The sequence below is a fragment of the Salmo salar genome, chromosome 23, assembly GCF_965601325.2.
Source record: "Salmo salar chromosome 23, fSalSal1, whole genome shotgun sequence".
Taxonomy (NCBI): domain Eukaryota; kingdom Metazoa; phylum Chordata; class Actinopteri; order Salmoniformes; family Salmonidae; genus Salmo; species Salmo salar.
Window position 1 is genome coordinate 34,540,001 of NC_138313.1, and position 11,403 is coordinate 34,551,403.

At 42.4% G+C, this 11,403-nt stretch overlaps 1 protein-coding gene across 1 annotated transcript in view; it reads left to right on the forward strand.

Moving 5' to 3' along the window:
- Positions 1-3,304, forward strand: part of LOC106584450 (DNA-directed RNA polymerase, mitochondrial) — a 47,983-nt gene extending 44,679 nt beyond the window's left edge. Inside the window, exons 20-21 of the mRNA XM_045706004.2 lie at positions 183-256; positions 2,846-3,304. Of these exons, the coding sequence (XP_045561960.1) occupies positions 183-256; positions 2,846-2,895 (124 nt within the window). The 3' untranslated portion in view covers positions 2,896-3,304. The remainder of the gene's footprint in view (positions 1-182; positions 257-2,845) is intronic.
- The last annotated feature ends 8,099 nt before the right edge of the window (positions 3,305-11,403 follow it).

Genomic DNA, 11,403 nt, shown 5'->3' on the forward strand with positions numbered 1-11,403 from the left:
TGTGCCAAGGCCCCGTGAGGTCATGGCCCCTAGGAGGAGAGAGGCGAGATGAGGAAGGCAGTAGCTTAAAGAGATGAGACTGCACCACTGCCCTGCTCTCTTCAATAACAGGGTCTCCTGATCAACCTCTCACCACAACAACAACTTAATAAGCACTTAATCTGTCATCCTTTCTCCTCCAGGAGCGAGGTCAAAAAGAGTACGTTTTTGGAGTACCGGAGAATGCTGCTGCTACTGGGCAAAGTGCCCCAAACAGGTCAGTGTTTCTCTCTCTGCATCGTGCTCTCTCTATCTCTTTCTCTCTTTGTCTGCACCCTACCTGTGTCTCAGTTGGTAGAGCACGGTGTTTGCAACACCAGCATGGTGTGTGCAACGCCAGGGTTGTGGGTTCGATTCCCACGGGGGGCCAGTACAAAAAAAATATATAAAAAAATGCATGAAATGAAATGTATGCGTTCACTACTGTAAGTCGCTCTGGATAAGAGCGTCTGCTAAATGACTAAAATGTAAATGTACAGGACCTGTGTATTCTGCTCATCAGATCCATGGAATAATCCCCACAGCGCAGGGGTTGATTGATTAAAATGTCCGTTCTGTCAGCACCACACCCTTCTGCCCATCATTCCTGAAGAAAGCTTTTGTGGTTGTTTAACCTCTGTCCACCTGCGGCTGGTTGGTACCAGCAGCTCCACCCGCCATGTAAAGTCTCCTTATATGACTCAGGCAGGTGTAGTGGTGTCTGAACCACACAGAGGCCATCACTACGGTAACCCCTGGCTGTTTCCTTTAACAGAATACAGTGGAGTACTAGCTGAATACTAGCTAGACATTGTTATACAACAGGGGTACTCATGTACTATTTGAGAAGGTCCCGTCATGCAAAGGTCTGGATGGATATAGTCACTTATCGGCGTAGTAACAAAGCCCCACCTCACAACCCATGCGACCCCAAACTGTTCACACCCCTCTTGTTGGCGGAGAGTACATTTTTTAGTAAATATACATACTAGTCAAAAGTTTGGACACATCTACTCATTCAAGTGTTTTTCTTTATTTTTACTATTTTCTACATTGTAGAATAATATTGAAGACATCAAAACTATGAAATAACACATATGGAATCATGAAGTAACCAAAAAAGTGTTAAACAAATCAAAATATATTTGATATTCTTCAAAGTTGCCACCCTTTGCCTTGATGACAGCTTTGTACACTCTTGGCATTCTCTCAACCAGCTAAACCTGGAATGCTTTGACCAACAGTTTTGGAGTTCCCACATGCTGAGCACTTGTTGGCTGCTTTTCCTTCACTCTGCGGTCCAACTCATCCCAAACCATCTCAATTGGGTTGAGGTAGGTTGATTATGGAGGCCAGGTCATCTGATGCAGCACTCCATCACTCCCTTTGGTCAAATAGCCCTTACACAGCCTGGAGGTGTGTTGTGTCATTATCATTTGTTTTGTAATAGGACAGTCTAAGCAAACTAGATGGGATGCCATATCGCTGCAGAACGCTGTTGTAGCCATACTGCTTAAGTGTGCCTTGAATTCTTAATAAATCACAGACAGTGTCACCAGCAAAGCACCCCCACACTATCATATCTCCTCCTCCATTCTTCACGGTGGGAACCACACATGTGGAGATCATCCGCTCTCCTATTTTGCGTCTCACAAAGACACGGCAGTTGGAACCAAAATCTCAAATTTGGACTCATCAGACCAAAGGAAAGATTTCCACCGGTCTAATGTCCATTGCTCGTGTTTCTTGGCCCAAGCAGGTCTTCTTACTAGTGGTTTCTTTTCAGCAATTAGACCATGAAGGCCTGATTCATGCAGTCTCCTCTGAACAGTTGATGCTGAGATGTCTGCTACTTGAACTCTGAAGCTTTTATTTGGGCTGCATTTTCTGAGGCTGGTAACTCGAATGAACTTATCCTTTGAAGCAGAGGTAACTCTGGGTCTTCCTTTCCTGTGGCGGTCCTCAAGAGCCAGTTTCATCATAGCGCTTGATGGTTTTTGTGACAGCACTTAAAGAAACTTTAAAAGTTATTTGAAATTTTCCGCATTGACTGACCTTCATGTCTTAAAGTAATGATCGACTGCCGTTTCTCTTTGGTTATTTGAGCTGTTCTTGCCATAATATGAAATAGGGCTATCTTCTGTACACCACCCCTACCTTGTCACAACACAATTGATTGGCTCAAACACATTAAGAAGGAAAGAAATTCTACAAAATGAACTTTTTAAGAAGGCACACCTGTTAATTGAAATGCATTCCAGGTGACTACCTCATGAAGCTGGTTCAGAGAATGCCAACAGTGTGCAAAGCTGTCATCAAGGCAAAGGGTGGCTACTTTGAAGAATCTCAAATATAAAATATATTTTTTGCTTACTACATGATTCCATATGTGTTATTTCATAATTTTGAGGTCTTCACTATTATTCTACAATGTGAAAATAAAGAAAAACCCTGGAATGAGCAGATGTCCAAACTTTTGACTGGTACTGAATGTAAATAAGGTATTTCCGGGGTTTTTTGTACCTTTTTTTGCTTTGTCACTTTGGGGTATTGTGTGTAGATTGGTGAGGGGTCTGAATACTTTTCGAATTCACTGTATATAATGGTAGGGAGAACATTGACTCCTCCTATATAGTGTCCTATAGAAGTCAACAGCGTTGCGTTCACTGCGGCTCCAAAGGTAGATGGATATTAGACTTGATCAAACACTCAGAATTGGACCACAATATTTGACCGATCAAAACGTAGACAATCATCACCCATTAATGTATCCTCCACTACGTCCCACCCCTTTTCCCTGACGTGAGGTTGTGTTCTTGTCTCCCAGGCGACTTTGATCTCCAGCAGGTGAAGGAATCCACTTACTTCTTCAGCTAAGAGGAACAGACTGACAATCAGACCAACAGGATTCAAAAGCCAATGGATGAGATGAGTGGGATTGACAGACAGTGAGGCTGAACACTGAGAGGGCTGTGTGGGGACTGGGAGTGCTTGTCTCCCTCAGCCGTCAGATGATTGATCCACTGCCCGCTGGGTGAAGCCAAGGCTTTCTGCAACAGCTCCATCACACATAATGACATTTCCCTTTTTACCTTTGTGTGTGTGTGTGTGTGTGTGTGTGTGTGTGTGTGTGTGTGTGTGTGTGTGTGTGTGTGTGTGTGTGTGTGTGTGTGTGAGAGAGAATTAATGATATCCCTTGTCAGAAAATGTGAGCGTTGTTATACGTGTGTGTGTGTTCCGCGCACCTCTGTGTCCTCCCATAATAAACACCTTCACTATAAAGAGACTTCGAAGAATGTGAGTGATCAGTGTGTTCCCTTCCTATCTATCTCTGTCCACAGTGTTCTGATCTGCCCGTTCCCTCCCTCCCTCTAACACCTGGCTGATTAAGCACATGATAGTGCCTCTCATTGATTGAGGCACCCAGGAAGAGATGCCCACTCTGACATTTAGAGCCACACCTCATTTACCTCGCAGGTTTCCACTGGAGACAGTTACTCTCACTCACAGAGAGAGGGAAGAAAAATAGTAATGATGGATGGACGGATGGATGGATGGATGGATGGATGGATGGGAAGGTGGCTGTGAGGGAGGACGTCATGAATTGTCCTCACAAAAACAATTCAGTTTTCTAAAAATATCTGCAGCTGCCATCTGTCTCCTGAGATTGTTTACCAAGTCCTCATAATGTTCACAAGGGATTACAAAGAGATAATATTTACTCTATAGGTGTGGATACATTTTATTCTGAGAATAACTTTAACTCCAATGCCTTGTTTCATATCAGAGCCATCTGTATTCATGCTTCATGCCACAGTTGTTGGATTGGGTACATTTTCTAATTTAAACTGAACGGGCTGGTTTTTATTCGCCCGTCCCCGATATGCCTCTCGCTGTGCTATAAACCTGTTGATTGTGAAAGGTCTGTTACCACTGACATTTCAATGACAAGCAAACCAATCGAGCGTCATCGAATGGCATAAAGCACTCCCCTACATGTCTCTTCTCCCCGGCAATGTTGATGTTCAAGGGAACAGCTCTATTTGTTACTGTGAAGTGCTTTCAGGTTCTCAGACACTTACGCATATCCCCTTTCACAACTTGGTCACTGACGCATAGCGGAGAGCTCTGTCTGCAGGACCTGAGCAGAACACTATGGAGTGGATAGTGAAAGGGTTTAAGTTGTCAGATCAATAGTATTGACTCATACGGGGGGGAGTGTGGGGGGGGGGGGGGGGGGGAGAATGGTTCACTTCTGAGAGGGATTAATTTTTTTTTGTCAGTGAGCATTTCTCCTTTGCCAAAATAATCCATCCACGTCACAGGTGTGGCATATCAAGAAGCTGATTTAACAGCATGATCATTACACAGGTGCACTTTGTGCTTGGGACAATAAAAGGCCATTCTAAAATGTGCAGTTTTGTCACAACACAATGGCACTGATGTCTCAAGTTTTCAGGGAGCGTGCAATTGACATGCTGACTGCAGGAATGTCCACCAGAGCTGTTGCCAGATAATTGAATGTTAATTTCTCCAACGTCGTTTTAGAAAATTTGTCAGCACGTCCAACCGGCCCAGACCACGTGTAACCACGCCAGCCCAGGACCTCCACATCCGGCTTCTTCATGTAGCCTGGCGAAAGTAAACAGGACACAAACTAATTTGGGGTTTATTCTGTCGAAGCTTACATTTTAAATAGGATAATGTAGAAGGGAAATCTCCACAAGATGAAGTCACCAAGTAAAGTTCAGTCTAAATTACAACCAAGTGAAATAAATCTGTTTTAATAAAGTGCATAAAACAATGAGTACAATAAGTACCAAGTGAAATGCCTAAACGGTAGTGGCTCTGCTTTCTATAGAAAAACAAAATACAGAGACCACAATGTTCAGTTAGAATGGACTTTCTAACATTTCAAATATCTGGGTACAAGATGTCCTTAAATAAAATGATAATGTGCATGACATAATTATTATAATTTTTTTTTTTTAATTGTCATAAAATATGAATACTTGCCAACACATGATACCCTAACCCCATATGGAACAATAGATCCTTATCTCACCCATACTGTACTGGGGGAAATATCGTATCAACAGAAGTTACAATACTAAAATGAAACAAAATACAACACCCTGAAGCTTTACACGAAGTAGAATATCATTCTGATAATTACTCACGCTTCAAATAATGTTATCAACTCCACAACGTGGTTCTTAGAGCTCTGGTATTCAGCTAGCAAGAAGCTAACTTCGTCATGTTAATCTGAAAGTATCAACAGGTTAACATGACCGTCTGGCATAAATATTACAAAACAAACTTATACAGTGCAGATGATGCAAAATATGATATTCCGGTACAAGAGTAAGACAAAAAGTATTATTTTTTTCCACACTGAGCATGCGCAATCCCATAACCGCTTGCTCACCTTATTTATGGATCTCTTAAAGGAACAGTACTATCTAGTGGATATAACTGAGTCCACGCTCCCAAGTGGGTGGGCCTATACCCTCCCAGGCCCACCTAAGGCTGCGCCCCTGCCCAGTCATGTGAAATCTGTAGATTAGGGCCTAATTAATTAATTTCAACTGACTGATTTCCTTATATGAACTGTAACTCAGTGAAATTGTTGAAACTGTTGTATTTTGTGCTCATATTTTTGTTCAGTATACAGTGCCCTCGGAAAGTATTCAGACCCTGTGACTTTTTTTCCATATTTTTTTTTTCTTCTCAGCAATCTACACACAATACCCCATAATGACAAAGAGGAAAAAGGTTTTCTGAAATTTTTGCAAAAAAACAGAAATACTTTATTTAAACATAAGTATTCAGACCCTATGCTATGAGACTCAAATTGATATCAGGTGCATCCTGTTTCCATTGATCATCCTTGATGTTTCTATAACTTGATTGGAGTCAACCTGGGATAAATTCAATTGATTGGACATGATTTGGAATGTCACACACCTGTCTATATAAGGTCCCACACTTGACAGTGCATGTCAGAGCAAAGACTAAGCCATGAGGTCAAAGGAATTGTCCGTAGAGTTCCGAGACAGGATTGTGTCGAGGCACAGATCTGGGGAATGGTACCAAAACATTTTTGCAGCATTGAAGGGCCCCAATAACACAGTGGCCTCCATCATTCTTAAATGGAAGAAGTTTGGAACTGCCAAGACTCTTCCTAGAGCTGGCCGTCCGGCCAAACTGAGCAATCGGGGGAGAATGGCCTTGGTCAGGGAGGTGACCAAGAACCCAATGGTCACTCTGACAGAGCTCTAGAGTTCCTATGTGGAGATGGGAGAACCTTCCAGAAGGACAACCATCTCTACAGCACTCCACCAATCAGGCATTTGTGGTAGAGTGGCCAGACGAAAGCCACCCAGTAAAAGGCACATGACAGCCCGCTTGGAGTTTGCCAAAAGGCACCTAAAGACTCTCAGACCATGAGAAACAAGATTCTCTGTTCTGATGAAACCAAGATTGAACTCTTTGGCTTGAATGCCAAGCGTCAGGTCTGAAGGAAACCTTGCACCAACCCTACAGTGAAGCAGTATGGTGGCAACAACATGCTGTGGGGATGTTTTTCAGCGACAGGGACTGGGAGACTAGTCAGGATCGAGGGAAAGATGAACGGAGCAAAGTACAGAGAGATCCTTGATGAAAACCTGCTCCAGAGCGCTCAGGACCTCAGACTGGAGCAAAGGTTCCCCTTCCAACAGGACAACCACCCTAAGCAAACAGCCAAGACAATTCTCTGAATGTCCTTGTGGCCCAGCCAGAGCCCGGACAGGAATCCGATTGAACATCTCTGGAGAATCCTGAAACTAGCTGTGCAGCAATGTTCCCCATCCAACATGACAGAGCTTGAGAGGGTCTGCAGAGCGAAATGGGAGAAACTTCCCAAATACAGGTGTGCCAAGCTTGTAGTGTCATACCCAAGAACACTCGAGGCTATTATCGCTGCCAAAGGTACTTCAACAAAGTACTGAGTCAAGGATCTGAATACTTATGTAAATGTGATATATATACAGTGCCTTGCGAAAGTATTCGGCCCCCTTGAACTTTTCGACCTTTTGCCACATTTCAGGCTTCAAACATAAAGATATAAAACTGTATTTTTTTGTGAAGAATCAACAACAAGTGGGACACAATCATGAAGTGGAACGAAATTTATTGGATATTTCAAACTTTTTTAACAAATAAAAAACTGAAAACTTGGCCGTGCAAAATTATTCAGCCCCCTTAAGTTAATACTTTGTAGCGCCACCTTTTGCTGCGATTACAGCTGTAAGTCGCTTGGGGTATGTCTATCAGTTTTGCACATCGAGAGACTGAAATTTTTGCCCATTCCTCCTTGCAAAACAGCTCGAGCTCAGTGAGGTTGGATGGAGAGCGTTTGTGAACAGCAGTTTTCAGTTCTTTCCACAGATTCTCGATTGGATTCAGGTCTGGACTTTGACTTGGCCATTCTAACACCTGGATATGTTTATTTGTGAACCATTCCATTGTAGATTTTGCTTTATGTTTTGGATCATTGTCTTGTTGGAAGACAAATCTCCGTCCCAGTCTCAGGTCTTTTGCAGACTCCATCAGGTTTTCTTCCAGAATGGTCCTGTATTTGGCTCCATCCATCTTCCCATCAATTTTAACCATCTTCCCTGTCCCTGCTGAAGAAAAGCAGGCCCAGACCATGATGCTGCCACCACCATGTTTGACAGTGGGGATGGTGTGTTCAGGGTGATGAGCTGTGTTGCTTTTATGCCAAACATAACGTTTTGCATTGTTGCCGAAAAGTTCGATTTTGGTTTCATCTGACCAGAGCACCTTCTTCCACATGTTTGGTGTGTCTCCCAGGTGGCTAGTGGCAAACTTTAAATGACACTTTTTATGGATATCTTTAATAAATGGCTTTCTTCTTGCCACTCTTCCATAAAGGCCAGATTTGTGCAGTATACGACTGATTGTTGTCCTATGGACAGAGTCTCCCACCTCAGCTGTAGATCTCTGCAGTTCATCCAGAGTGATCATGGGCCTCTTGGCTGCATCTCTGATCAGTCTTCTCCTTGTATGAGCTGAAAGTTTAGAGGGACGGCCGGGTCTTCGTAGATTTGCAGTGGTCTGATACTCCTTCCATTTCAATATTATCGCTTGCACAGTGCTCCTTGGGATGTTTAAAGCTTGGGAAATCTTTTTGTATCCAAATCCGGCTTTAAACTTCTCCACAACAGTATCTCGGACCTGCCTGGTGTGTTCCTTGTTCTTCATGATGCTCTCTGTGCTTTAAACGGACCTCTAAGACTATCACAGAGCAGGTGCATTTATACGGAGACTTGATTACACACAGGTGGATTCTATTTATCATCATTAGTCATTTAGGTCAACATTGGATCATTCAGAGATCCTCACTGAACTTCTGGAGAGAGTTTGCTGCACTGAAAGTAAAGGGGCTGAATAATTTAGCACGGCCAATTTTTCAGTTTTTTATTTGTTAAAAAAGTTTGAATATCCAATAAATTTCGTTCCACTTCATAATTGTGTCCCACTTGTTGTTGATTCTTCACAAAAAATTACAGTTTTATATCTTTATGTTTGAAGCCTGAAATGTGGCAAAAGGTCAAAGTTCAAGGGGGCCGAATACTTTCGCAAGGCACTGTATATATGTTTTTTTTATGTTCATAGATATGCAGAAGGGGGAAAAAATAACTGTTTTTGCTTTGTCGTTATGGATTATTATGTGTAGATTGATGAGGAAAGTGTTTTTTAATCAATATTAGATTAAGGCTGTAATAAGGCAAAATGTGGAAAAAAATCTAGGAGTCTGAATACTTTCCGAATGCACTGTATTACTGAATCTCATCTGGGCCAAGGCACAGGAATTGTAATTACTTCGTATTGCCCACAAGTCATAATTTCCTAAAGTGCCGTCAGGAAAAGAAAGTCATAGAAACGTGGCCATGCAGCCAAGAATGAAAAGCAATTCAAACTTATGACAGTGACAGGGAGAACTCGTTCTCTGGGACTCTCCTAATAGACAGATGGAGGATGCATAGCCTAAAATGCTCTTGGGAGCTCACCCACTCACTATTATCATACTGTACCAACGAGCAATACTAATATCAAAGAGGGTATAGCAGTCAAAAACAATCTTTTGGTATTTTTTTCATTTGTCCGCTGTTGATACACTCCCAAAAATGTTTTGGGATGCGTTTTGCATCATCATAATGATGTGGTCAGTGACACTTTGCTTCTTCAAAGTCCAATATCTTGAAAACATGACTGCTGACATGTAAAACATTTTACGACTGTATCAACAGTGGACTAGTAATAAAAATACAAAGTACATTGTTTTTGATTGGAGTTCCCCTTTAAGCAGTGAGAGTCAGTGTTGGTTGCTACCTCAGGGTATTTGTGTGTGAATTAAAACTAGCTGGGGGAAATGGCTATATTCTCTGTCCCCAGAGCTTTCTTCAGCTCCTCTGGGCTATAATACGGTAACATAATACTGTACAAGCCTCATAGTGACAGTCCTCCTTGAATGTCACATGTCACTTCCTATAACAGACTTGTCATTATACGATCTTCATTTGTCCTGTGCAGGAGCTATGACAGTTGACTTGTCTGGAAAGCATGTATTTGAATAATTGGGATAAGACCTATGATTTCAAGCAGGAAGCATTCCCAGTCTGGCGTGATCCAAAATACAGACAATTGTTATTTGGGGCAGCAGGTAGCCAGCCTAGTGGTTAGAGCGTTGGGCCAGTGCAGGAGCTATGACAGTTGACTTGTCTGGAAAGCATGTATTTGAATAATTGGGATAAGACCTATGATTTCAAGCAGGAAGCATTCCCAGTCTGGCGTGATCCAAAATACAGACAATTGTTATTTGGGGCAGCAGGTAGCCAGCCTAGTGGTTAGAGCGTTGGGCCAGTAACAGGTTGCTGGATCGAATCCCCGAGCTGACAAGGTGAAAATCTGTCGTTCTGCCCCTGAACAAGGCAGTTAACCCACTGTTCCCCGGTAGGCCGTCATTGTAAATAAGAATTTGTTCTTAACTGACTTGCCTAGTTAAATAAAGGGTAAATAAAAGATACTATTGTTAAGATACTTCAAATAATTATTGATAAGCCTGTAGGCTTGTTACCTACACGCTTCAGGTTTGCAATACAGCTGAATGGTAAGTACAAATCCTGCATTTGGAATGGATATTGGTTTGATTTCTTTTTCTTGGTGCCATCTAGTGAGCATGGTTGGGAATTACAGAAATTTTACCAATATATTAGTAGCAGTACTGGATCGGAACAGGTGGTGTCGCTATGGTTCCACTGCATGCAGTGGAAGGCAGTTGACACTGCTATCAGCATAGGTATATTTCTACATTCATCAATGTACATTTTATGATGTCTATTTTTTCCCCCTTTGGAGAGAGTGTACATCTAAGAATAAATATTCATACACCTTACTCAGGACAGTATTTTGACCCTATGGGGCAAAACAATCAAAACAAGCTCTAAATGCATCCAACAAGTTTGTAGTCACAAGCTTGATGTAGTCATTGCATGCTAGGAATATGGGACCAAATACTACACTTTTTATTACTTTAATACACTAGAAATGAATTTGTCAAAATACTGATGACTTCTTCAAATTGGGGGACTGGATACATCAAGTGCTTTCATTTCTAAACGGTGAAACAGATATGTATGAAAATACCTTAAAATAAAAGGTGACATTTAGTACTGCCCCCTCATATGAAACATTTGATCACAAATCCAAAATCCTGGAGTATGGAGCTACAACCCCTGACATCTGGACTGAGCTGAAGAACCCGAGAGACATGATGGTGGGACAGAGAATAGAGCTGAGGCCAGACTGAAGGACAGCTTAGGCTGACCTTGAACGAGCGTCACTAAGAGTGTCACTAAGGCTGAACTGCTGTTCCAAAAGATCAAGGTGGAGGAGCTGAAGAGAGAACGCATCCCTGAAAGCCAGAGTGACAGCCAGTGAGAGAGAGGTGGAGGAGCTGAAGGCCGATGACAGCCAGACCAAAGGTGGCTGTGTCAAACTAACTTCTCTGCTAGTTTGGCGAATTTAGGACATGTTGGACCCTTCAATACTGACATTTTACATTGGTCCACAATAGAGACTTCAACAAACATTGGCACAGCCTACAACCCTACTTCAGATTCACTGACTATGATCCCTGCACTCCTGCATACATTAGTGTATTCCACAGGAGGCTGCTGAGGGGAGGACAGCTCATAATAATGGCTGTAATGGAGTTAATGGTATCAAATATGTGAGGACGGGTCATTACTATGAGCCTGTCCTCCCCATTAAGGGGCCACCAGCCACCTGTGGTGTATTCATGTATCACAATACCCA